This window comes from Morchella importuna (genome assembly GCF_003444635.1).
Source record: "Morchella importuna strain M04M26 chromosome Unknown Morimp01GS001, whole genome shotgun sequence".
NCBI classification, from domain to species: Eukaryota; Fungi; Ascomycota; class Pezizomycetes; order Pezizales; family Morchellaceae; genus Morchella; species Morchella importuna.
Window position 1 is genome coordinate 2,528,903 of NW_025763398.1, and position 25,550 is coordinate 2,554,452.

General features: G+C 51.4%; 9 protein-coding genes across 9 annotated transcripts; 7 read left to right on the top strand and 2 right to left on the bottom strand.

Moving 5' to 3' along the window:
* Positions 1 to 1,651: 1,651 nt before the first annotated feature.
* On the bottom strand, positions 1,652 to 3,059 carry LAJ45_00641 (uncharacterized protein; the record flags this gene model as incomplete). The annotated part of the gene is made up of 5 exons (XM_046110242.1): positions 1,652 to 1,779; positions 1,842 to 1,951; positions 2,005 to 2,101; positions 2,180 to 2,435; positions 2,508 to 3,059. The coding sequence occupies 5 exons, from the start codon at positions 3,057 to 3,059 to the stop codon at positions 1,652 to 1,654; spliced, it is 1,143 nt and encodes a 380-aa protein (XP_045976935.1).
* A 3,303-nt stretch (positions 3,060 to 6,362) lies between these two features.
* On the top strand, positions 6,363 to 8,243 carry LAJ45_00642 (uncharacterized protein; the record flags this gene model as incomplete). Its single annotated transcript, XM_046110243.1, has 2 exons — positions 6,363 to 7,925; positions 7,975 to 7,998. 2 exons carry the CDS (start codon positions 6,363 to 6,365, stop codon positions 7,996 to 7,998), a joined length of 1,587 nt encoding a protein of 528 aa, XP_045976936.1.
* Positions 8,244 to 10,052: 1,809 nt separating this feature from the next.
* On the top strand, positions 10,053 to 11,102 carry LAJ45_00643 (uncharacterized protein; the record flags this gene model as incomplete). Its single annotated transcript, XM_046110244.1, has 1 exon — positions 10,053 to 11,102. The coding sequence occupies one exon, from the start codon at positions 10,053 to 10,055 to the stop codon at positions 11,100 to 11,102; it is 1,050 nt and encodes a 349-aa protein (XP_045976937.1).
* A 2,180-nt stretch (positions 11,103 to 13,282) lies between these two features.
* Positions 13,283 to 14,057, bottom strand: LAJ45_00644 (uncharacterized protein; the record flags this gene model as incomplete). Its single annotated transcript, XM_046110245.1, has 3 exons — positions 13,283 to 13,656; positions 13,740 to 13,974; positions 14,031 to 14,057. The coding sequence occupies 3 exons, from the start codon at positions 14,055 to 14,057 to the stop codon at positions 13,283 to 13,285; spliced, it is 636 nt and encodes a 211-aa protein (XP_045976938.1).
* Positions 14,058 to 14,298: 241 nt separating this feature from the next.
* On the top strand, positions 14,299 to 15,095 carry LAJ45_00645 (uncharacterized protein; the record flags this gene model as incomplete). The annotated part of the gene is made up of 3 exons (XM_046110246.1): positions 14,299 to 14,553; positions 14,638 to 14,836; positions 14,905 to 15,095. The coding sequence occupies 3 exons, from the start codon at positions 14,299 to 14,301 to the stop codon at positions 15,093 to 15,095; spliced, it is 645 nt and encodes a 214-aa protein (XP_045976939.1).
* Positions 15,096 to 15,743: 648 nt separating this feature from the next.
* LAJ45_00646 (uncharacterized protein) lies at positions 15,744 to 16,837 on the top strand (the record flags this gene model as incomplete). Its single annotated transcript, XM_046110247.1, has 4 exons — positions 15,744 to 15,810; positions 15,888 to 16,306; positions 16,369 to 16,668; positions 16,757 to 16,837. The coding sequence occupies 4 exons, from the start codon at positions 15,744 to 15,746 to the stop codon at positions 16,835 to 16,837; spliced, it is 867 nt and encodes a 288-aa protein (XP_045976940.1).
* A 934-nt stretch (positions 16,838 to 17,771) lies between these two features.
* On the top strand, positions 17,772 to 18,651 carry LAJ45_00647 (uncharacterized protein; the record flags this gene model as incomplete). Its single annotated transcript, XM_046110248.1, has 3 exons — positions 17,772 to 18,056; positions 18,155 to 18,276; positions 18,381 to 18,651. The coding sequence occupies 3 exons, from the start codon at positions 17,772 to 17,774 to the stop codon at positions 18,649 to 18,651; spliced, it is 678 nt and encodes a 225-aa protein (XP_045976941.1).
* Positions 18,652 to 19,735: 1,084 nt separating this feature from the next.
* On the top strand, positions 19,736 to 21,317 carry LAJ45_00648 (uncharacterized protein; the record flags this gene model as incomplete). Its single annotated transcript, XM_046110249.1, has 6 exons — positions 19,736 to 19,792; positions 19,861 to 19,891; positions 19,966 to 20,021; positions 20,090 to 20,175; positions 20,263 to 20,403; positions 20,468 to 21,317. The coding sequence occupies 6 exons, from the start codon at positions 19,736 to 19,738 to the stop codon at positions 21,315 to 21,317; spliced, it is 1,221 nt and encodes a 406-aa protein (XP_045976942.1).
* A 2,614-nt stretch (positions 21,318 to 23,931) lies between these two features.
* LAJ45_00649 (uncharacterized protein) lies at positions 23,932 to 25,439 on the top strand (the record flags this gene model as incomplete). Its single annotated transcript, XM_046110250.1, has 2 exons — positions 23,932 to 24,533; positions 24,653 to 25,439. The coding sequence occupies 2 exons, from the start codon at positions 23,932 to 23,934 to the stop codon at positions 25,437 to 25,439; spliced, it is 1,389 nt and encodes a 462-aa protein (XP_045976943.1).
* Positions 25,440 to 25,550: the final 111 nt, after the last annotated feature.

Sequence of the window (25,550 nt, forward strand, 5' to 3'; positions counted from 1 at the left end):
TGTCTCTCTGCCTCTCGTAGATCCCTTCCTTCCTCCATTCCAACTGCATCGGTCTTTGGCTAGACGTTGATCAATAGGCCCACCACCCAAACCAACAATCTTATCAGATAACGAAGCTATCCCCCAGCTAACTAACTGCTCTGCTCCACTGGCGACCGGTGCTACAATTGTTTCCAATGCAGCTAGCCCACTCACTAGCTAGAGCCTAGAACCATACACTGGTACTGTATCCAGTCCGATCCAATTGCAACCCAAAGCTAGCACAGCATCAAGCATCATCCTCACAACAAAAACAAAACGAAACCGATAAACAGTAGAAAACCAGTATTTATAGCGCCACCAGCTCCCCAAAACCACGGAATCACCCCCTCCTCCTGGGCCCTTACATGAGTTGCACAAGTTTACTCAACACGAAACCGTGAATCCCCTCCAGGCCCATCCAGGATCCAGTCCAGACCACTCGCACTAGAGCAGAGAACCTGGTAGACTATGTCGCCTCCCTTCTCTCCGTGAACCAGGGGGGGGGGGGGGGGTACGCTCCCCAGGGGTGTATCTGGTTCCAGATATACGCGAGCGAGCGAGCGAGCCACCTACCTAGCTGGCTAGCCGTTCGCTAATAAATTCCTTCAGCTCGTGCACAGCGAGGAAATGACAGGATTTCCCGCGCCCCCAATCCTAGCCAGATCAAGCAGAGGATAGAGTAGAGAGTATTATACGTAGATTGTAGATTGTATGGTAGATTGTAGAAGATTACAGCAAGACAGAAGACGCGCGCGCACCCCAATCTATAGAGATTGATAGGGTCGCCGCTTGAAAACGGGCGGCGCCGCGCTAGCTATGTGCGTCTATCTATCTGTCTATCTATCTACGCAGCTGCCTACATGTAGGTATTTCAAATGTAGGCACATAGAGTACCTACTATCCGCCGGCACGTTTGCTCTACAGTTCGTTTAATCTCCCTTCAGCCAGCCTCATGCTCCTTCCTCTCTCCATCCACTTCCCCTCCTCTCGATCCTCTCGATCCTCCTCTTCCTCTGCACTCCGCCAAAAAACACAAACCACACCCCCTTTACACCCTAATAATATGTTACATCGCACCCGAAAAAGTATAATAAAACGAAACACCCACATACACAGGAGAAACACCCCCTCCCTTAACTAGCTCTCTAAAACAGGATTCAGCAGACCCTGACCCCCCCCCCCCACCAGCCACCAAAACCCAAAAACCCGGTTAACCCAATTGGAAAGGGAAAAAGAAAGAAAGAAAGTGCAGAAATAAAAGACTAACTGGAAAAGAAAGAAATAAAGGAAGAAACCCAAAAATGAACGCTCTCGTGAAAAAAAGAAGGGGAAATAGAACAAAAGAGAGGCATCACAAACCCACCCCTAAGAAAAAATGGTAAAAATAAATTGTAGGGGGGTGGTAATGGAGGGGTCGCCTCCTAGTGGAACGGGAAAGACAGAAGGAAAGAGGAGCAGGGAATATTAAAAAGAATATAATAAAATTAGAGGAAGTAATGTCCAAAAAAAAAGATGGCGACCGCCCTTATGTATAGAAGAATACAATGAAAACCGAAATATCTAATGAACTCGTTTCGAAGTATATTATCAAGCCGTGAGACCGGAGGACTAACAAAAATGACATTTTTCACTAGACTATCAGACCGATCACCACCAGGAGCGTTGACAGGAGCATGAGCGGCGCCGGGGAGAACGTGCTACGGCCCGAGTTCGACATCTGGAACTGGACAGTTGTGTTGGAGAAGTCAGGTCCACAACCTAAGCATATCTGTTAGTATATATGATTGATAGGGGGGAGGGATAGTGAGAGAGAAACATACCCATATTGATCTGCTGGGTCGCCGAGGTGTATGTATCATACAGCGGCTGGCTCGAGTTCCCAGCAAAGGCCGAGTATATCCTCAGGGTGTTGGACAAGCAGTCAGAGCAGCTACTAGGAGAGTTAGAATAACCCGCAAAACCAAAAGTCTCTGGGCAGCTTACGTAGGTCTCGCACCTCCCGGGAAGTTCTGTCCCAGCGGGAGATAGTAGACGTACGAGTCACTTGGACTGGTGACGTTCATTAGGGCATCCACATAGCCTACATATAATCCAAGAGTTAGCAAAAAAAGTGAATCGAGTGCGATCACATGAAGAACAGCAAAAAATATGTACTAACAGTAAGACCCCGAGTCCGACTTCAAGCACCCCGCCAGATACACCGCCTTGTATGAGATAAAAGCAGCACGTGCCTGCTGTACGACCGGGTTCCCTAGCTGCAAGTCTGCGCCGCAGTTCTCCTCAAGCCCAATCTGCCACCCTAGCTTCTCCATAACGAGCTGACAGGTGGGGACATCTACGTTGCAGGTCTGGTCCACGACCTGAGTGGTTGCGAAGCCGCCCTCTTTGGTGATTTCAAAATAAGATTGCGAGCTCTGTTATAGTGGCCCCATTATAAGCTTGCTGTCTCTCGCAGGAATGGAGGGGAGGTTTATGGGTGCACATACCAGGAGGAGGCCTGATAGAGGAAGACATTTCTGGAATTGCGGGTCGCTGAGAAACCTTGAGAAGAAGATCGGGCAGGTGGTGGTGGTGGAGTTGGAGGCGATGCTGACTGTGTCGAAGAGCGTTGGGGTCTCTATCGTGCCCACCGTTGTCACAACTGTAGTTGTAGCTGCCGCTTCCTCAGAGCTCGTGGAAGTTGCACTTTCAGTAGTGGTAGCGGTTGCTGTAGTAGTAGCTTCACTGTCGGTGGGAGCAGCAACGGCAGAGCCAGTCATAAGTAGGACCATGAGAACGAGTGATAGAATAGTAAATTTGGCGTTATAGGATTGACGGAAATTGCTAAAAAACGAAAAGTAATTTTTGCTGCCCTTAACCTCCGAGTGCCTTCTCTTCCTCCTCCTCGCTCCCTCCACCTCTGCTTCCGTGCCTTCCTCCACTTCTTCTCCGCGCTCTTTTAACCGTAGCTTCATACTCCATCTCTTGCTACCACCTTTGGCCTGGCGCTCTGGTGTTGTGGTAGTAGCACCGGTAACGTCGGATTCGTTGATTCGCATGAATGAGGAAGATGGCTGGCGAGGACGTATGGCTAGCATTATAGTAATAGTCGTGGGTCGATATATAATATCAACTGCATGTCACTAAGGGCTAGGTTATTTCTAAAAATGAAGCAGGATAACAAAAGTGCTAGTCCTGTAGTTTGGTTTCGAAGCGTTGCAAGTGAACTGTGGTGATTGGGAAGAGCTGTAGCAGGATAAAGAAAGCAGATCCTTCCTGAAACTTACACTTGCTGCCAAGTAGTAAAAGTAGGATAGTATGGGATTTCTACGAAAGACGGGGTTTGTAGAATGCCCTGGTCTCTTTTTCTGATCCGAGAAGGAGGCTTGTAACTTTCTCTTGTTTTCTCCAGGCTGGGAGTGACAGGTGGAAATATATGAGTGAATGAGTGTGTGGGGGTGAGGGGGATGACCGAAAAGGCTGAAAATGAGTGACGACCGTTCGACAAAGCGCGGTAATAATTCCCTAGTTGCTGCTGGTAAAACGGTAAAAATGAGTGAACGTCTAAAAGCTGTGGTTGCACACTTAAGCACAAAGACAGGCAGGTAGACAGGGAAGGAGTGTCGGTGTCGGGGGTAAGCGACAAAGTGGAAGAGGAGCAAAATAGATCTCACTATCTTGATCTCGCGACTCTTGGGGACCGTCAATGTCAAAAGAGAGAGGATGAGGGCCACATTATGAGGGCGTTCTCCCCCGCGGATTCCTAGACCTCGATCCACTACAACCCCCCTACTAGCTCGAGGTGCCACAGCGCTACCCAGTCTAGTAGGGCTGGCTGGCTTGCATTTGTTGCGCAAGACCCGTCAAGCGAGTCAAACACAGCATGCACCCTTACCAGGAGTCTACCTACTCTTTACGATTTGGGGGCCATCAAAAGACCGGCCGTTTGATGCCTACGGGTGGCTCCACATAGGAAAGTGAAATTATTCTTCCCTGCCCCATATCGGGAATTGCTCTCTCAACTTCATCTCCACTACATGCGTGATGCATCTGGCTCAGGTCGGCACATCTCCCAATGAGTCCATCGAGGTCCTGGATGGGGGTTATGGTTTGGGAGGGTTTGGGAGGGTTTGGGAGGGGGGAAGTGTAGCCTGTGAAAGTATGTAGTGAATAAGCAAACAGATACATAAACAGCTATCTAATTAATTATTTGCACGTCCTTATGTGTGTGTACTGTACCCTTTCTGCACGAGTCAAGTGCCAATGCGCGTGCAGCCTTAACCGCTTGGAGAGACTGGCCAATGGTAGACACGCGGCGATTCCCCAGATAGTTCAGGGCAGCTCCCGTTCGGGATTAGTTCAGGTACTGCCTCTGTGCCTGATTCCGACAGCTGCGATGGGGAGGGGTGGTGGTCTGGTCCCTAACCCTCGCTCCGATCATCACTTCCAGAAGATCTGTGCGGTGTGCTGCCTGCCCCTCCATGGTCCATGGTTTATGGTCCGTACCTTTTTTTCCCCCCTTACCTACTTTACTTACACATGGGCAAGCAATTGGCAGTAGAATGTCCCGACATTTCTTCTCTACCAAGTCTCCCCCTCTCCAGGTTCTCCTCTCCAGTTCTTTGTCTTGTTTGTAGTCTTGCAGAGTTTTCAAAGTCATGAGAAACGGTCCCTCCTTCTGTTAAAGGAATTGATCAGCGTAGATCAGCGTAAGTAATTACGGCAACGGTTGTACTCACTGGACTGTCACTAGCCACTTGGAGTCAAATCATAGCAAAGACACTGGAACTTCAGGCTTTTAAGACCTAGGTTTTCGAGACTCCGGAGATTGTGGAGAGATGTAGAGAGAGAAAGAGCTTTGGGATCGAAAACACCGTGCATAATTGTCTCTAGATCCTCAAGGCTTGTGGGCCGAGCAAAAGAAGCTTAATGTTGCGTCTTCACTGGTCGAGAGCTCAAGTGACATGACGAGATCTCCATTGCACTTGCCCCCTTTGGTTCCTGACAAAGGCTTCTCTTTAGAAACTTCTTCTTTTTATTCTTCTTTTTCCCATCCAGTCGTCTTTCTCCCTCGCATCTGGCCGATCGAGTTTCTCGCTTCTGAGGTGTAGCTCCATTAACATGGTATTGCGGGTTTCCACAAGTAAGCGAACATTGAGGTGGTAACCATACAAACCACCTAACAACATCAAAATTTCAAATTCGCCCTCTCGAACTGACATTTTAGCTGTAGATACTATCACTACCGGAGAATCCATATCTAAGATTCCTTTGCTCCATCTCCTTGTGGTTGTGGAGAAATACGCTTTTGAAGTTGCATTCCCATACAAATTTTGGTTGCAACGTGAATGTACGCTTACTTGTGGAAACCCACAATACTTTATCTGACGGTTGCCTGTTGTTCCGTTTTGGTTGGGTGTTCCTGGATTACCTAACCTGTAACTTGAATCCCGGTTTCTTCCCACCCCCCCAATATCGAACCGCGCTCACCAGTTCTTCGGGTGCTATTTTTGATCTCTTTTTAAAATCACGCCTGCACTCGCGCACTTTGTTTCGTGGAATGTTTTTTGTATGTACCATTGACGAACGGGATTAGGGGAGAGAACACTTGGGAAGGATACGGCGCCATTGCCGACCATGTATGAGTTGAATTAGCTCTTTTAACAACATCGTGGAACTTACCGAATGATATCCCCCAGACTCGCCCCCCCCTTCTCTCTTCACGTTCTACTCCACCCCCACCCTGGTTCTACATGTAGCTATGCTGCTACTGCTGCTGCACAATGATCTCAGATAGATTCAACTGCCCTTCCCAGTCAATTACTGTTTCAAGCTATTTCCTGTAGCTGTCTCATGCTATTGCTGATCTCCTAGCCAATAACTCAACGCCGTGTTCGATTCCCAGTTTGGTCATGTCGCCAACGTTCCTTTTTGAGGAACACCCGATTGTTTTGATAACTGGGAGTATTTGCCCCGTATTACTCGAGGCCTCCCCTCCCGCTTCAGGGTCCATACTGTTATTCTGCACGGAAATACACATTTCGTATTCTTTCGCGAATTTCAATCCCTCATCCTTACAGCATTATAGATAGAATACTGATTACATGCAAGAAGCCTTTGGGGAACGTGTGAATTGATTTTCATCCAGTTAGTACCCTTTCCCCCTCACCAGGGTCTTGCCATTCTCCTGTGTATCCAGCTTCTTGCTGACAGTCCGTCAAAGCATATAATACCTAGATGCATCTATCCACCATCAATTATACCAGATTAACGTCATCACCAATACCCGTGACCTTTCCTCCTGTTCCTCATTCTCCTTACCAACCCCCCCAATCAATCCCTTGGGTTTCCACCCCGCAGATATGTCTATCCCACAACAGGACAGTAGCTCGCGGCCTCTTCCACAAAATGTTCTCTGCAACATCCTCTCTCGATTGCCCACATCATCCCTATTTACCGCGTCGCTGGTATCTACGGAATGGCGTAAACTGATATTCCAATCTGGCCCCCTCTCGAATGCACTGCTCCGCCCGCATCTCTCAGTGCTGCGTGAGCGTTTTGGGTTTCAGCAGGTCCCACACCGCCTTCCTATACCTGCAGTCCGCAAACTCCTCGTCCGGTACGCGAAGCAGGAACTATCCGGTACATTATGCGCGAAGGAGATCTACAGCATCAAGTCATACACCGCTGGATGCTGTGCAGTGAACGATAAATGCACCGTTCCAATGAAGCTGCGGCGCTTTGCTGCTTGCGGGTCATTGCTAGCCATTTCCATAAAGAACAAGCATATACACATTTTCGAGCTTACCAAAAGGCCAATGGTGCTGCTGTGTAAAGTTTCGGTGAAAAAGCAGCCGATAGCGCTGGCGATATCAGAAGCTTATTTGGCAGTCCTGGACGAAGACGGTGTTAGCATGTATTCGCTGCTGGCTCGGAACACCCCGTCCTTCATGGTTGTGCATGTCTACTCCATCAAAATCCCACAGATCCGGCACCCAACTGCCATCGCGATCACGCCGGGTACTGATGCAACGCCGCTAGTGTCAGTATTGGCATCCTCGATATATCTGTTACATCCCTCGTATGCACTGACCCAAAAACGGGGCGGTTTCTTCCGTGGCCATATCGAAGACCAAGAGGAAGACATAGTAGCAGATCCTTCACGTAAAGGGAAGGAGAAGGAGAAAGAAACGCTTTCATATCCTAGCTCCGCTCCTAAACAGAACCCATGGCTCCTTGTCACAAGCGGCTCGAGCATTGGTGCCTCCTTTCCATTAGCATTTGCTATGCGTGGCCGGCAGGTCTCTGTATCAACATGGGGGGACTATGATCATGACTTCCAACACTCGGGGTATATCGGTGCACTTTGGAGCAATGAAGACCCTGTGCAGCTCAAACGTCGTCAAGAATCCTCTCTTAAAGATGGCGAGAACATTCTTAATGCTACACATTCCCCAGATCTACTTTGGCGCTACTACAAGGCTAGACTTAACACCAGAAGAACGACGACGCATAAAGAAACAGGGATAGAAATCAGTGATTCCTCAGCAAATAGACAAACTCACCGCTGGCATGCACACTCATTCAATACAGGGGGTCAGATGGCAGTCGAGTCTGCAATCCACCTTTATGACTCCTTCTACATCGTGACAGAAGTGAAAACCAGATTGATCAGAATTATCTCTATAGCCCCATTTACCAATAAGATGGCACTATATCGTCAACACGATAACAATTCTGGTCACGAGAACAATCCTGATCCCGATTCGGAAAAACCCACCTCAGATGAGGCTACAGCTGCAGATAGACCGTTGAAACACTGCGGGTACGCAGTCATACCAGGGGGCAAGGAAGGAGGTTATATTGCGTTCAACCATCGCCCCGGATACATCAAAATTCTACCTCTGAGGCAGATCCAGATGCACGTGGGTACTATCAATGCGATCCCGTCGGAAAAGCAAGATCTTGCATTAGGGCTGTCGATCACTCGGAACTTAAGGGAGATTGCAATTGGCAAGGGTGGGGAGATTGTCGGTATCACCGGAAATGCGAAGCGCCTGGTTGTGGTGATGGAAGAGAGAGTCGTTGTCGTGAGGTTATGGACTGAGGAGGCTTCTGGACGGAATGTGGTTGAGGATGTGGATACGGATTGGGTTGTAGATAGGTCTGGGAAGTTGCGGGCGAATGGGCAGAAACCGCCGCTCAAAGGGAGTATCAATTGCACAGGGTGTATTGTGCAGTAGTTGATTTCATAGGGATTTCAATTGGGAGGGGGGGGGTCTGGCGTTTTACTTTATTTGTCGTTTGTCGATTTTTGTTTTAACTATTTGCCTTTTTTCGTTCACGGCATTTCAGCGGAGCTATGAGTGGAGAATCATGGGTCATCACTCTCACATTTCTCCTTTGTGAAATTTCCCCTCCCCCCCACCCATCAACGAGGGTGGGGAACACATATTTTTGTCGTGTAATATAAGTTCATAATGGCTGGGGTGGGTATAATGAAGAATATTTCGTGAAAGAGCGAGTATTTTTTTTTTCTGTAGGGAGGGACGAAATATATTATTACTGCCGGGAAATCAAGGCTTCAAACACGTGTTGACTCCTAAGGAATCTGACAGCCATATGCAAGGCACTTATCACTTGCATCTTCACGAAATACTCGCAGGGGGGTTAAAAAGGGTCGTCTCCCCCCCCCCCCCCGGGTTTGAATGCAGCGGGGCTAATTGAGTTGATGTTGTGATAGAGTTACAAAGTTGTTTCGGCAAATACCATCTTGAGGGTTTCCTCCGGGAAATGATTTTCGGACAGGGTTTTTAGTAAGAAGCTACTTTGTTTGTTGAGAGTAGTTGTTGGTGTTGACCTTAGCAACGTCATCGACATCGAGGTTTAATTTCGGCAGCTACCGAGTTGGCTCCAACTTCCAACGTCCCTCGTCCCTTTACTTGTGGAGTGAGGTGCAAATTTTCTCCTTGTTGGCGTGTAGATACTACTTATTAGTAATGGGCCCTAACTCTTCAGTTCTCTTGAGCCCAGAGGTTCCCTCTCCCAACCACAAAAACTGAAGTTAGCCCGAATTAGAAGAAATGCTGGGGACAGGATTCGTCGCCAGTGACAGAGACATCTTGAAGACAGGCATCTCGGACCTCCGGCGTATAGTGTATAAAGCTCAGATTCGGCAACAGCCATGATCAGACTGTTGACGCGATGACTTGGGAATCTGAGGTCTTTTGCTGTTTTTATAGTCACAATGATGACAAGGGTGGTAATGGGAGCCAGTAGATCCTCCGAAACCCAGGTTTTTACAGGAAGAAGTGTGACGAAGGTCTGACATAGAGTACAATGATTTTCTCGAAATCTTTGGATCTTGGTTTAAAGATCCTACCGCTTTTTGGTTAGGCTGAATCATGGATTGGAGTTTGAAGATTCGCTACCAACCTTCGGCCCCAAGGGCCATGAAATCATCAGTATTTTTGTGAGCGATAAAGTTGCTTCGCGTACACGCAGCACATCGAAAATTCGTTGTGGTAGGACCGGAATATTACTCTTCATGAGTTTATATGAGCCATGGCGAATATCCCGCAAGAACAGCAACAGTAACAGCAAAGAGCCGGTTCGTGTGGATCTTTACATCAGTGCTTTATCGGTATATCATATCTGTTGACGTTCCTGTTCCGCCCCGCAATCGCAGGACGATCGATCTGTTGCGGTTGTTACCTATCGGGTTAAGAGTAACAGCGAACGTTCGAACGGGTGTTTATTTGGTAGGGCCAGGGATACTCTCGGGATAATCATTGGCCCCCCACCCTTTGTTTCCCAACACGATCATTGGTCAATCCCTTCCACTCAGGGCCCCTCCTTCCTTCCCCTCACGCCAGATTTATGACGAGCTTTAGATCTTATCTTATCATCTTATCGCCAACAGTATCCACTCCAGGACACTGTAAAGGAACTCCGGAAGCATCAAAACTCGCCAACTCGACACTTGACACTTGACACCTCCCTGTCTCCTACATACCAAACATCCACTCTTACTCTCACAAAACATTTCAACAATGGCTGCAGCTTCTCCTCCCCTATCTCCAACCTCTACACACGCCCCGAAGTGGCGTGCCCGTTCATCCCGTACTAACAACACTTACACACGCGACCAGCTCGAACAGCACTTTGGCAACCCCAACGAGGATACCCTGACTGGCAGCATCGACGACCCGCAACGTATATCTCGCATTCTCATATCTGACACCCAGCAACCCTCATTCCCACCAGAGATCTTCATAAAATCCAACCTGCACCTCGTCTTCGGCACATCTCTCAAGACCCTACAAGCTGTTCCCATTCCGCTCTTCCGCCAAGTTCAATGGGACCCCACTCTTCCGAGCACCCCTGGCGGAACTCAAAAAGCCATCTGGGAGTTTGCAGGCTGGTACTCAATCGAGAATGCCCAGCGTATTGAGCGCCGTAGTCCAGAGCTCTTCACAAGACTCGAAGCTAAATGGGAAGCTAAGGGCTGGCAAGGCCAACGCACTCAGGAGGAGTGGAACCACAGCTTTGATACCGACTGGGCGCTCATCACCTTACGCCATGTTACGGACCGAGGATGCCCGCTCGAACAGCCGAGTCCTCCTACAAAATTATTAGCTGATGAAGATAATGGCGGCGGTGTTGGCATCCCCCCTGGCGGATTTGGGAGAAGAGCATTCTCAATTGATGATGGCGCTCCGGAAGACTACTTCCCCGGGCCGCCGCCTCCAACGAGAAGGACTACGAATGCGGGGTTGGCAACCTCGATGGGCTCGCAGGTCGAGGGGTACTTTATGCCCCCACCACCTCCACCACCGACGAGGGTTGCGACGACTTTGGGCACTAATGGGAGCAATGCGACTACGAATACGGGCGGTGAGGGGTCCGGACTAGATTGTAAGCTCATGGACGAGTCGATTATCAACATTTCCAAACAGTCTGAGGAGGACATGAGCGATTCCGAGTATGGGAATGTAACAAGGTCCGAGATTGAGGACTGTGATCGTTGGAGTGAGCTGAGCACTGGCCCCGTTGATAGGCAGTGGACGGTAGTTTATGAGGAGAAGGATGAGCTCGTTTGAACTTGGCCTTTGGCTTGATTTAATATGATGATGATGATTTGGGATTTAATGGCACGGAGAATCTTCTTGTTATTTTTTCTTTTATACCAGTCCTGGGATCAGTTTTTTGTTTTTTTGTTTTACGTTCTAAGTCGAGTTTTATGTTTGGAGTGTTTTATGCTTGGAGTGCGTGGCGAAGAATTTGGGGGCTATCTTTTTTCTTTCTTTTTTCTACTGTTTATCTCTTCATTTATATTTATCGCTCATCAGCCCGTAACATTTGGTCTCTCAGCTCAATGCATTTGTTCGAATTTATACGCCCCTTTCCAGGGTGCAATGATTAAAGCGCTAAACCAGTTGCTTTTGTCGTTGTACTGAGTGATTGTCCATGATTCAAACATCTTACAAACTCACCAGCAGCCAGAAATCACTATTACGTATCCTTCCAAGCGATATTAGAATAAGTCTCAATACTTACGAAGAGACGTACTTTGGTTTTGTTATTTGCGTGGATTTGTTACCGAGATCCTCGGCTTGAAGAGTGTCAAATTCATAATTGTCGAAAAATGTTTAGCTTGATAAAATAAACATGGTTACATGGCCCAATGGCAAGGCGCTTGACTACGAATCAAGAGATTCCAGGTTCGACCCCTGGTGTGATCAGCACAAATCATTTCTTTTGTTGGTTTTTTTTACTTGGGTCAAGCATCATCGGTCTGGTTATTTGTTGGTTGTAGTTCTCATAATGTTTTTGTTTGGAACAAATTATTGTTTGGTTCGACATCCTTATTACGGCAACTCTCGGGACAACACTAAACACAGTCATGACAGTGGCGCTCAGGCTGGTATCTGGTAATTTGATTGGCTAAAACCCACCATTCCCTCGTTGCCTTTTTTGTGGGATATTACGGCCATGTTCCAATAGCCAATAGGAAGATTTTTTAGGGATGGCACTTATGCACGGTGTCAATTAAACATAAAAAATCAAAATACGAAACGAAAGACAGCAAAAAAACGAGGGGTAACGGGGGCCAAGAGATACAGGCTTAACATCTGAGCGTTGGAGCAGAGAGTAAACGGTACCCTAGCCTTTGCATGTGAACGACAAGTAGCGTGGGGGGGACCGTTTAGCATGTGGACGAAAGTCTACGTTTACATCAGGTCAATGCACAGGATGATTCTAGATCATCTCGGGTCTTTGATCTAGTTGGGCTAGATTAACTGCTCCAGCTGTCATCTCCTTCTAGCTCACTCAACGGTCCGTTTCTTCTTTCCTTTCCTACATTCCTGCATCGTATTACCAACCAGCGACTCGGAACGATCAGCCTATCCTTTTGTGGGATACAATTGGATACCTTCTCGGTAGGAAGGAAGACTGAGCAACCAATGAATGAATGACTAGGTGCATGCGCAATTTGACGTTCTCAACGATAATTTCTCATCACAAAGTATCACTCGCCCCAGTGATGGGCCATGAACCACGATCCCCAAGGGGCCATGTATCGTTTGGCGGGAGGAACGGAGATTTCAGGTACAAGCTAGATATCTAAAAGAGAAACTCTATGCGTTGCTCCGGCTGGACATCTTTCATGTCTTCACTAGTCTGGTCCCCTGTGATATGACTACAAGTTGCCTCGGGCGCCTGAATTCCTCAGACCAAAATATCAAGTGTCAATTGCGCTCATAGAGGGTTTTCATTGGAAGGTAGGTTTTAAAATAATACTGTATCTTTCCAGCAGTGATTGCGTGAAATGAACACCGAAACAATCCCTGACTGAGCGATTGAAACATGTTTCTTTGGTGAGGGTAAAAAAGTTTCACCTTCCAAAAAAACAACCAGCCATTTTGATCGCACCAGGGGTCGAACCTGGAATCTCTTGATTCGTAGTCAAGCGCCTTGCCATTGGGCCATGCGACCATGGTTGCAACCGAGGATAGTTGATTATAAGACTCTAAACTCGCTCAGTGTGGTAATTACTTCAATGAATGTTTAGACCAACTCTAGTATACAAATGAAGGATTACAGGATGATAGTTGCGACCGGCACCGATAATTAAGGAAAGAATATAAGGAAAATCTCCAACAAACCAAACAAGCAAACTCCTGGATATCGATATCCCGCATAATGCATCCACCAGAAACCGTAAAGCCCACCCAGAAAGAGTACCGAATGAAAGCCATTGATCCAGCTATAAACATCGTTACTCCTTTTCTTCCTCTTTCCCAGACAGGACGTCTACGAAGTCTCTGTACTTGAAGACCTCGCCCCCATAGTTGCTGCTGTGGTTAGCCGCCCCTCTAGCGAGCGCTCTCCGCTTAGTAAAGCCCTTTAACGCCCGATCCACATCCTCGTCACTCATTCTCTCTCCCATGCCCGTGAGAGCCTCCTTAAGCTCGGCAACATCGATGGTTCCATCGTCGTTGTCATCGAAAGCTTCGAATGCGCTGAGTAGGTCAGGGCCGGGGGTCAAGAGTGATAAATGTTGAGAGAGATGTGTCAGGTAGGATGCAAGGTTAAAAGGAGTTGGGACGGAAGAAAGGTGCGCGGAGAGAGTAGAAGAGGTGGGCTCTTGGCCTGTAGATTAAAGAGTTAACACAAGGCTTAGATAGAATAGATAGGAATGGCTGTGCAAAAATAAAGTAAAAGGAGTCACTTACCTAAACTACTCAACATAGCCGCCAAATCGTCATTTCCAATAACACCGTCACCATCCTTATCTAGCATTTGGAAACTCTCCTTGAGCTCTTGGATCTGGGTGCTCGACAGCTGAGTGAACGCCCCAGAGGCCGATCGCTTCATGGCCCTTGCGGAAGAAGATCCATTTGTGCCATTGAAACCTGAAGGTTCCAAAGCATATCCGAGAGGGGATGGTTTCGATGTGCGTGTGCTTGCCTGGAATGTTGTTAGCATTAAAAAATTCACGCATTAAAGGTGGAGAAGAGTCGTACCATCATGTCAAATCCTCCTAATAACATCTGTTGATTGAGTAGAAGGGTTGGGGAGGTTATTGGTGGTTGAAGAACACGTCGCTGGGAGGTACTTGCGACGGAGGAGGAAGCTATGGAGAGAGGCAAACATGCATAAACATGCAGTGCACCGGGGTGAGACGCAACTTGCCGTTCGTTACCACGACAACCAGGCGGCTCTTGGTGGAAAATCCACATCCCACTCTGTCAACCCGTACCCCTCCCTCATCGTCACCGCGAAGATAAACCTATGGCAGCTCTACGATTACGGCCGTTCACACGTCTTGCAAATGCGGCGGCTCAACGGCCCCGTGCGCTCAACGGCGTTTCGGGTTTCTCAACGATTTCCATGCACCAATTGAAGCATCCAGCGCCAGCGAGCGCATCCACTAGATATCTTCCTCGATTTCTTGACCCTAGGATCTACTGGCAGTCTTCCAAATCCGCCTCCAAGGCAAAGGGGCCGCAGGGGAAGAAGCCATGGAACCCGGCAACGTTTTACATTGTTCGTCAAGCTCTCCTGCCTGCCGCAATTCTGTGGCAGAACAGCACCTGGGTGGCTCCGAGGCTGATATCCCGTCTGGCGCAGGCTATTTTCCTATTGATTGGGTCACAGGCGATCCAAATAATTGCGCTGAGGCTCAATCACGATGAGCGCATGCGACGGGCAAATGTGAAGATTGCAGTCCTCAAAGAGGTTATAGAACGACTTCAACGGGGAGAAGATGTGGACGTGGAGGGAATGCTCGGTGTAGGGAACGAGAAAGATGAAAAGAGCTGGGAAGACGGTATGCGACCTGAATTTTGATCTTGGTAGAAAAAAGTTCGCATATTCGCACTACTAACACCGTTATAGTACTGAGGGAAATCGAGGAAGAAGATGCGGTCTGGCAGGCAAAGGCTCGCAAGAAGCAGGGCCTATCTGAAACCCCTTCCTCAGAAAATAATACCAGCCCAGAGCCAGAGGCTTTCAAAGATGAAGCTCAAAAGAAAGCAGATTCAAAACCCCGGAAAGCACTGTCTTCTCGGGATTATGGATATAGCTGAGGGCATCGAGCTTATAAGTGGATGATACCAATTCTCCTCGACCATGTAATTGTATAAGGATCCGTTAAGGAGGGCTAGCTCATTTGGATTCAATGACTTCTCAAACCATTTTGGATATTGGTTAAATAATGCGAATTTCGTAAGGCATGTCGCAATAAGTAGCACATACATTTAATCTGTGTTTCCTCACAGAATATCACCCGGAGAAGAGAAGAGAAACAACTCGAAATTATTAAACCATGATAAATATGAGTAATTCCAAAAAGACGGACAGAGCAGCAGAAGATCGTCCTCCAGCTTCCCCACATTCCACCTCACGCGCATGGCCGTACAAAAAGAGTTGGTTGCAAGGGTGCTCTGCTTTCTCCCCGCCCTAATCCCGATGTTTCCCCTAAACCTCTCGGAGATAGTACTGAGCATCCTTGGCAGGACGTGATACATAACGTCATCCCCGCTCCTTGATATCAACTCTTTTTTTTTATTATCGATATCTGCCATCCCACCTCATATTTCCTACAAGATACCCTCCATAATAATTTCAAAATTCAGGCCCTCAAAAGACTCGCTCTGCTTGCGTCCCAAGTACGAATCCAGAACCCCATAACAACCCTCCAGCAGCACCAACAGCGCCCAATTCACACATTCAAAATGGGCTTCGAGACAAAAGCGACCATTGCCAACTTTGGCGGAAAACTCCTCAAGCTGGAGCATGACAGTAAATTCCCCTCCCCAAAGCCAGATTCACCCTAACAATGGAGTCGACGAATTACTAAAACAACTACCAAATCCAAGGCACCTCCACCAAGACCAAAATGGCCCTAAACCTCTACCTCCCACCCGCCGCCACCTCCGGCTCCAACACAAAGGTGCCCGTCCTGATCTACCTCTCAGGCCTGACGTGCACGGGCGACAACTGCGCCGAAAAGGGCTTCTTCCAGTGCTACGCCTCCAAGCACGGCATCGCCGTCGTCTACCCGGACACCTCGCCGCGGGGCGCAAACATCCAGGGCGAGGACGAGAGCTGGGACTTTGGCTCCGGCGCCGGCTTCTACGTGGACGCCACCGAGGGCGACTGGAAGAACAACTACAACATGTACACGTACATCACCGAGGAGCTGCCGAAGGCGCTGTTTGAGAGCTTTGAGGTGCTGGATGCGGGGCGGGTCAGCATCACGGGACACTCGATGGGCGGGCATGGTGCTTTGACTTTGGTAAGGACTGCTGCTTGCTTCCCCCGAGTGCTCGAGTGTGTGTGGCTGAAAGTAGGGAATAGTTCTTGAAGAACCCAGGGAAGTACCGGTCCGTTTCCGCGCTGGCCCCAATCACCAACCCGATTAATTGCCCGTGGGGACAGAAGGCCTTCACGGGCTACTTTGGCGCCAGCAACAAGGGCAAGTGGGCCGACCACGATGCCACAGAGCTTCTCAAGAAGTGGGAGGGCCCCTTTGAAACGCTGATTGACGTTGGCACGGGCGACAACTTTTACAAGAACGGCCAGCTGCTGCCGGAGAACTTTGAGGCTGCGGCGAGGGAGAAGGGCGTGGAGAAGGGCGTCAGTGTGAGGTACCAGAAGGTAAGCATGAGTTTTTCCTTTCCTTACTACTATCATGGATTGAGGGAAAAGTTGCTAAGCTCTTTTTTGTGTGTGTGTGTGTGTGCAGGACTATGACCACAGTTACTTTTTCATCTCGTCGTTTGCGGAGGACCATGTCAACTACCATGCAAAGTTCCTGCTCAAGTAGGGGTTAATTGCGATTGTGGATAAAATAAATGAATACCAAATAGCTTTTTTTTTCTTTCTTTTCCAACAAGACAGTAAAGTAAATTGGTATAGATGGCGCATGGCACACACACTTACAGTATCAGAAATGGCATTGTGAGAATATGCCCGTATTTTAACGAACAGTAGTGTACCGCAGTGAAAGACTATGGTAGCCATTTTTATCTATGTTTCTGTTGCTGTATGCACTGTGTGAATATATACTAAAATAGCAAAAACCCGGCCGGTCATGTCCCGTCATTCGAGGCCGAGTGATATCCTGTGCCACCAGCAACGCCCGCCCAATTATATCATCGGTGTTATAACACAATGCACTTTTTCTTTACCCAATGAAATGTCCTGCAAGTAAGATTACCCCTGCAGCGCTATCAATGGCCTGTTATCTTTTAGAGAATCAAATGCCGAAAGCTTAAAGCACAATCTCATAAATTGGGGCTGCCTATCGCAAAAAAGAAACGATTTCAAGTGAAAAATTCAATTACCTCACGCGGCGTCAATAATTCCAGATGTAGAAGTTCCTTTTGGGTGAATGGTTGCTCGTAGAAGAATATCCAATTGGTGCCTTATCAACAACAATATTATTTTTCACAACTAAAATACAAACCCCCAAAAAAGGTTACCAACCGACTAGATGCCGAAACACCAGCCTATGAAGGTAAATATCTCTATTCCTGATCGCACCAGGGGTCGAACCTGGAATCTCTTGATTCCCCACCTCACGAGAAGGTTTCGTAGTCAAGCGCCTTGCCATTGGGCCATGCGACCATGCACCTCCGACCCCACACATCCGTAATCAACCCTTCCTCCCCCACCACACCACCACCAACACACACAGCACTCAACGCGTCCACCCACCCACCGCGCCCTCCCCACTACCCACCCACGCACACCTCCAAATGTCGGCCAACCCACCCCCACCCGCACCCGCACCCGCACCCGCGCCCCCAGAACCCACCCCGATCTCCACCTCCACCACCTCCACCACCTCCGCCGCGGTAGAGCCCGACGGCCCACGCGCAACCCGGCTGCGCGCGCTGTTCAAAACCTCGCTCGAGCACTCCATCAAGACGTGCTCCTACAGCAACTTTGCAAAGTGCTTCCCGACGCCGGCACAGAATGCGCCCGAGCACCTGCGGCGCGCGTGGGAGGAGATGTGTGCGTATTTTGAGGGGCGGTCCACGGTTTGTCTTCCCTGTCTGTGGAGAGAGGGAGAAAGGGAGAGGGAGAGAGAGGGAGGTGAGAGGGGAAGGGTGGCTAATGAGTGAGTGGACGGGAATAGGTCGAGTGGGAAAAGATACTAAAGGAGCGCAATGTCATTGAGAGCCTGAACCAGCTGGACGTGCTGATCCGGGAGGCTGAAGAGCGGCGGGCTGCGGCGCCGGCGGGGGAGGTGCCGATTCCGTATGTGGTTCCCCTCTACCCACTTCTCTCTACCTACCTACCTACGGCGCGCGGGGGATAGCCTACTGACATCACACCAATGATATGGGGTGGGGAGGGGGCAGACCATCTACACTACCGCCCGACGTGATCATGGGCGCGCAGCTCGCGCCCGTCCTCGCCGCCGCACAGGAGAAGGTCAATGCGCGTATCGCGGACGTGCAGGCGCAGAACGCGGGCCTGATTGCGGGCATCGAGGCGCAGAGACGGGAGATTGAGGAGCTACTAGGCGTGCTAGGGCGAAACCTGGCGGGGCTGGAGGGCGCGGTGCAGGCTGTGAATGAGGGGAAGGCGATGCTGGTGAAGGAGGGAGGGGGGCTGCTGGATGGGGGTTAGTGTTTGTAAGAAGGAGGAGGAGGAGGAGATGGTCTGTAGGAGTGGAGGCGGCGGCGGCGGCGGAGAGGCGGAGAGGCGGAGAGGCGGAGAGGCGGAGAGGCCACGGGCTTAAGCTTGGGGTTGGGGGTAATGGGTGTAGGCTTTCTGTATTTCTTTACCTTTTCCCTTTTTCTCTCTTTTGGAAGTTTTTTCTTTCTTGTCTTTTAATTCAGTATTCTTTTTTCTTTTTTCTTTTTTCCTTTTTCTTGGGAGGTTATTTTCCTAAAACTCTGGGGGTCACAAGTCTGGTATAGGTACATGCGCATAGATCGCTTTTTGTTCTTGTAGCAGTAGAAGCAGTACATGTAGTTGGTGGTGGCGAACCAACCACCAACGCGGCAGTACCACGAAATGAAACCGATTCCAACAAAGGGCTCATTACCGGTGTGAAGCGGTAGAACTTGAATATAGATGCCTTTTTTCAATATGTGACCATGGGCTCGACCCAGAATGATCAATGCGTCAATTGCAATTGCAATTGCAGTGGAACATTTCCAGCACCCGAGGACCGGGCGCTGTGCCGATAGCTATCCGACACTCGGACATGATCCATCCCAGCCAACCTCTCACAGACCGAGACAGAGCGCAGGTCCAATGATTGCATCTCCGGTTATTTGGCCCCACCGCCAAACCATGCAAAGTTAAAAGTCCTCCTCGCGCCCAAATCTGCAATCGCTCACCAGCCGCACCGCACCGCACCGCACCACTGCAGACAGACGCCACTACCGCCCGCAGAGCCGCATGTCGTGTGCCCCGCCCCCCCCCCCGCGCGATCGATCCTGAATTAACGTCAACAGTTTTTTTCTTCTTCTTTTCTGCTCAGACTTCTCCGCGGAGTGACCAACACTCTCACTCGACTCACTCGACTCGCCCAGGCAATCAATGGTCGATTGTGCCATCTAGATATCTCCATCACACTATCACACTCTCCCTCTCAATCTGCTAGATACTGATATCTAATTCCACCACCAATCCCAATCCCACCCCCACCTCCACACATCTTCATACACAGATACACCCACAGATACAGATACACACAAAAGAAATGCCCAAGCACCGCTTCCCGCCCAAGCCGCAAAACAACAAGCGCAAAAACAAGAAGGCACGCCTCTCCCTCTCCTGTAGTTGGTTAGTCAGTGCTAGAGTGCTCACACGCGCGGGGTGCAGTAGGTCCCTGAGACCGCGGATGAGTTCCTGGATGGTGAGCATCTTTCCTACAGAGAAAAGGGAGGGAGGGGGAGAGAGAGACAATAGCTGATATACGGCCAACTACAGTCGGCATCGAGCACGAAGAATCCGGTGATCGCTGGCGGCCCGGTGATAAGTTGAAGGTATCCATCCATCCCCTCTCCCTACCTCCCAAGAAAGCAAAAAAAGACTGCATACTAACGCAGGACAGGCCGGCCGGTTCTACCAAAGAGCGATAGGCAGCTACACCACCGCGCTGCAGCTAAACCCCACCTCTTTTGACGCCGCCTACAACCTGTAACCCCCCCACCCCCTCCTTCTCCTTCCCCTCTGTGGGGCCACATTATACTATAGTAGTTAACTAACCCTAACCACTACATCCAGCGCCCGCCTGCAATACCAGCTCGCCCAGCACCCCGAGCTCACAGGCAGCACGCACCGCGCCTCGCGCCTCCTGCTCAAGACCGCGGTCGACAGCCACCGGCGCTGCCTGGCGCTGGACCCGGCGAATGAAGATGCGCTCTTGTAAGCGTCCTCCCCAAATACATAGAAGCATGGAGGCAGAATTCGGACTAACGGGGAGGAACAGTAATACGGGCCAGGTGCTGTGCAGCTTTGCGGAGGTGCTGATCGAGTACCGCACTGCGCCCATCGAGGCCAAAACCGAGGCCGCGCAGCTGCTCGTCGAGGCGGTCGAGACGCTGCAGCGCTGTCTGGCACTGCAGGAAGCGCAGTATGCCGCTCTGCAGCAGACACAGACACAGACACAGACACAGACACAGACACAGACACAGACACAGACGGGCGACGGCGACACCGCCATGGACATGACCGACGACCCCACCCCCGCCCCCACCGCCCCCACCGCCCCCTCCTCCCAAACCACCGCCACCGAGCAATGGGCCATAATCCAACCCCCCACCACCCCCAGCACCCTCCTCGACACGACCCTCGCCCTCCTCAGTACCCTCGCCACCCTCCTCCCCCTCACGCACCTCCCGCACACCCCACCCCTCCCCACAACCCTCACCACCGCGCACACCCTCCTCACCGCCACCCTCCCACCCCTCGCCCTCGCTGCCTCCCGCGAGCCCGAAGCCGCCCTGGCGCGCGCCAACCTCCTCGCCGCCGCCGTAGAGGCCACATACCGTGCCGGCGGCGCCCTCGCCGACTACGAAGCGGGCATCGCCGCGGCCTTCGCCGGCGTGGAGGGCGTGCAGGCGCTGTGTGACCGCGCGGACGCACACATCCAGCTCGCCGGCAGCGTGCCCGACGAGGGTGTGGCGTGGCGGCACTACTCTGCTGCCGCGGCGGCGCTGGGTAGTGCGGCGGCGGCGGAGCCGGGGAGGGGCGAGATCCATGTTGCGCGTGGGGACGTGGAGCTGTTGAGGGCGCGGTTGGGGGTGGAGGTTGCGGTGGGGAGTAGGGGGTGTTGGTGAGAAATGCGGGGGTGTATTATCGGGGTGCACGGAGGCTGGGTGGTGCGGTGGAGGGGGAGGCGGGGGTGAAGGAGAGGATGGTGGTTGTTGAGAGTGGGGGGGAGGGCGTGGAGGAGGTGCTGCGGGGGTTGAAGGAGGGGGGGAGGCGGTGTGGGCGGTTGTGGTGGAGGCGGTGGAGGAGGGGTTGGTGGGTGGGGAGTGGCTGGAGAGGGTTGGTGTTAGTGTGGGCGGGGAGGTTTGATGGGGGAGATCTAGACTAGATACTCATTGGTGTTTTTCAAGCTTAAAAAGGATATCATGCCCGCAGCTAGCAATAATGGCACGCGCTCTCATCTGTCCAAGGTGAAGCTGCAATGCTCTAGATTCCCCATTTGTAATGACATATCAAGTCTCAGACCGAAGATCCAAAGCTCTAGATCTCGCTACGTATACTCTATTTGAAATAACACTCAAAGCCTATTTCCAAGGCCCAAAAGCCTATTCGTAACTAGAGATAGAACACGCATTCATCCTCCTCTCCATCTTCCAAGGAACAAAGAAAGACTTGAAGATCGTTGATATGTCCGTCTACGCATACGCATACGCATACATACATGCATACATACCTAGAACCTAGAGTAGAGAGAAAATATGTGCATATACCCATCACTCCCAAGGCCGCAAAAGCGAAGATCCAAAGCTAGAGTAGAGTAGCCCCAGACCTCGCATATCTAGAACAGCATATAGAGGTAGAGTCTAATTGGGGACTTGGTCCGAGTGGTCAGTCTACAAGTTCCAAGGCCCGAAAGCCCCAACTCGCCAAAGCAAACCAAGAACCGCCCCAGAAATCATTGAGCGTCAATGACATTTCGAACCCTCTCTGATCTCATAAGCCAATCCGCACACCCCGGACACCAACCCAGCTACCGACCAACCCAAACCCCAGACGGAAACACGCTGATCCGCCCCCCCCCCCCCCAACCACTTCCTTCCACTTTTTCAGATGCACCCCATCTGGTTCTTGTTGAGGGGGGGGTACACCTACCCACCTACTGTATCTAAATAGGCTATCTACCTATCTACCTATCTATCTACGCTATCGGCAAATACCTACTCCTCCTCCATCAGGCACAAATCCCGGACTCCGGGGTTCCCTCCCTTGCCCTTGCCTTTCCCACAGAGACGTGTTTCCCGATGAGGATAGATATCGATGGCTCAGGGAACCGGGGTTGGATGCGGGGCTGGGCTGGGCTGGGGGGTCCGGGGTGCAACTACATGTACCTACTACTGGGTAAACTAAACGTCTCCTCTTGCAATTGAACTCGGACAGAAGACAGGTCCACAGACAGGACAAAGCAGAATGGTTAGCACCCAGCCCGAACAGAAGGAAGCTGAATCATCGCCTCCCTCTCCCTCTCTCCCTGGGCGAGGAAAGCTATCATTGGCCCCCCCCAAGCAAGCAAGCTTTACTCAAAGTAAAATACCAAGACAGGGCAACTGTTTAAGATGTTCTTTGCTGGCACCAGCTGTCACCGTGCAGCCCCAATCACTCGCTCGACGAGTTGTAGGTAATCCCTCCTCCCCCCCACTCACCACGCCGTCGGATCAGCGATGCCGGGCTGGAAGGGGTGGGAGGTGTGCAAGACATGATCAGCCACGGGAAGGGGAAGCTCTGCAGCGGCGCGCAGGCAGGCTGCACTGGCTGCACAGTAGAGCACGTAAAGAAGAAGAAGAAAAACCCAGGACAGGACAGGAAGGAAGGGAAGGAAACTGAGCCTCCACCATCGTCCATGGTGGTGGCCACCCACCCACACACATCTGGCTGAAAGTGAAAGTGCCAAAAAAAATGAGGCGTTCTTCCTTTTCTTTTGTCTCTCTCTGTGTTCTGCTTCTTTTTTTGCACATAGAGTACGTTGCTTGCTTACTTCCCAGTGCCTGCTTTTCAGTGCCCTCCCATCCAAAAAATTATAAGTGTAAACTGAGGGAACCGTTGGATCTGATCTGCTTGTTTCGCCCACACACTCACACACTCACACTCGCTCGCTCGCTCACTCAACCAAACCCCCGAGAACCAAGACTTTTTTTCTTCTTCTTTCCTGTGGTTGAAATCTCCCACGTCATCCTCCCCATTCGCTGCACCTGGTTTCACTCTCCGAGAACAGAACGAGACGAGTGCCGAACCACACGCACGCCCCAAAAAAGCAAAAACCAAGCAGGCAAAGCGAAAGAGAAAAAAAATTTGAATAGGGGGCAGGGGGGAGTGAAGTCAAGGTGAATAAGAAGGAGCGTTTGGAACGGGGGTGTGCACTGCTGGATTTCAAAGTTTTTGTTGTTGCTGTTTTTCCATTCTCTTCAGACGTGTGCGTGCCCGTTTTCGAAACACAGAACACCCTGGTGGTATCTTTTTGGGAGGGGAGCTTAGTTATAAGGAAGGATTGCTATTTTCGAGGATCCACCACCGCCGGAGAAGGGAAGAAGAGGAGAGGAAAGTGCACATTGTTAACGCTTTATCACAGCTCTTCTTCTTCTTCTTGACTACTATTTATTTCGTTCACTACCGGAGAGCGAGGATATCCACCGCTACTCAACGCACCCTGGCCCCCACGGCCCGCCCCACACCCGGCCCACCTGCGCCATGTCGCCCACGCCGACCCTCCGCAGCCTAGCTCTGGCCTCGCACACACCCGCCGGCCACTCCACCACCGACGCCGAGTCCGGTCTGCGCATCGCCGGCTTCCTCCCCGCCGCCAGCCCGCTCCGCCGCTCCATCGCCTCCTACTACTCCACCGCCGGCTACTCCAACCGCAGCAGCACCGACGACCCCACCGCCGCCCTCCCCCTCGCCGCCTCCCACCCCACGACCGCCACACCGCCCACCTACGACGAAACCGTCCAGCTGCCCCCCTCCCGCTTCCGCATCACGCCGCGCGAAGAGGAGGGAAACGAGCAGCTGCCCGCCTACACCTGCACGCTCCACAAGGAGGCCCTCTTCGAGCACAAGCCCGAGATGAGCTCGCCGTTCGAGCGCGCGCCCAAGCGCCGCTGGGGCAAGACGTACGCGGTGCTCTACGGCACGCTGCTGACGCTGCACCGGCCCCGCCGCGTCCCGTTCTTTGCGTCGGCGGTCAAGAAGGCCAGGGGAAGGGAGGGCCGGCCCGTGGGGCATGTGCCCGGTGAGATGGTGCGCTCATATACGCTGCAGCTGGCGGAGGTTGGGATTGCGGCGGATTATCGAAAGTGAGTATTTCTTCCCCTGTATATGGATGGATGGTTGTGAGAGAAGATTGTGTGTGGTGGTGGTGGTGGTTGTGAAAAAAACATGTGCAAACGATCATTGAGCTAACCACCCGCAACAGACGCCACTTTGTAATCCGCATCCGCGCCCAAACCGAGCAGTTCCTGCTAAGCTGCCGCACGCTCGAGGTCTTCCTCGAATGGCTTGAAGCCCTCAGCGCGGCCGTCGACCTCTCCCCCTCACTCGAGGAGCGCTCTCTCCCCCGATACCAAACCCTGCCTCGCCGTCGCCGCCGTCGCCGGCGGGACCAAGACGCCACCACCACCACTACCCCCAACACCAACACCGACACCACCACCACCACCACCACCCCCGCCGCCCCCGAACGCAACGAAACACCCTCCCCGCCGCCCCTCCCACCCCCACGCTCCCGTCCGCGCGCCCAGACCCGCCTCCCCCAGACCGACCTCGACGCCTCCGCATCAACCGGCAAGTGGGCGCCCGCGCAGGCCGTGACGGCCGAGGCAAACATGCGGTATGCGCGGCGGTGCATGGCCGTCCTGGTCGGCGACGCGCCGCGGCAGAGCGACTATGTGATCCAGGACGGGAAGCGGTACAGACTGGTGTACGAGAAGAAGCTGCTGGAGCCTGTTGAGGCGGGCGTGGGGGGGGTTGGCACGGATGGGGAGGACCAGATGGGGGTGATGGGGGTGCTGCCGCCGGCGTATGAGGCGCTTGTTGTGGCTGTGTTGGCGGCGGGCGCGGGGGGGAAGGGGGCTGTGGTCGGGGGGAAGATGAGGAGGGGTGCTGAGGCGGCTGAGGAGGAGGATGGTGATGGGGAGGATGGGGAGGAGGACGGGGAGGAGGAGGAGGAGGAGGAGGATTTGAGGCCTGCGATTGTGGTGTAGTGCAACGCAGGTTCGTCTTTTCTCTTCGCTTTTTTTTTACGTGTTTTTGCATTATCTTTGGCGTTTTTTTTTTCTTTTTCACATTTTTTTCACATTTTTTTTGCATCGGCG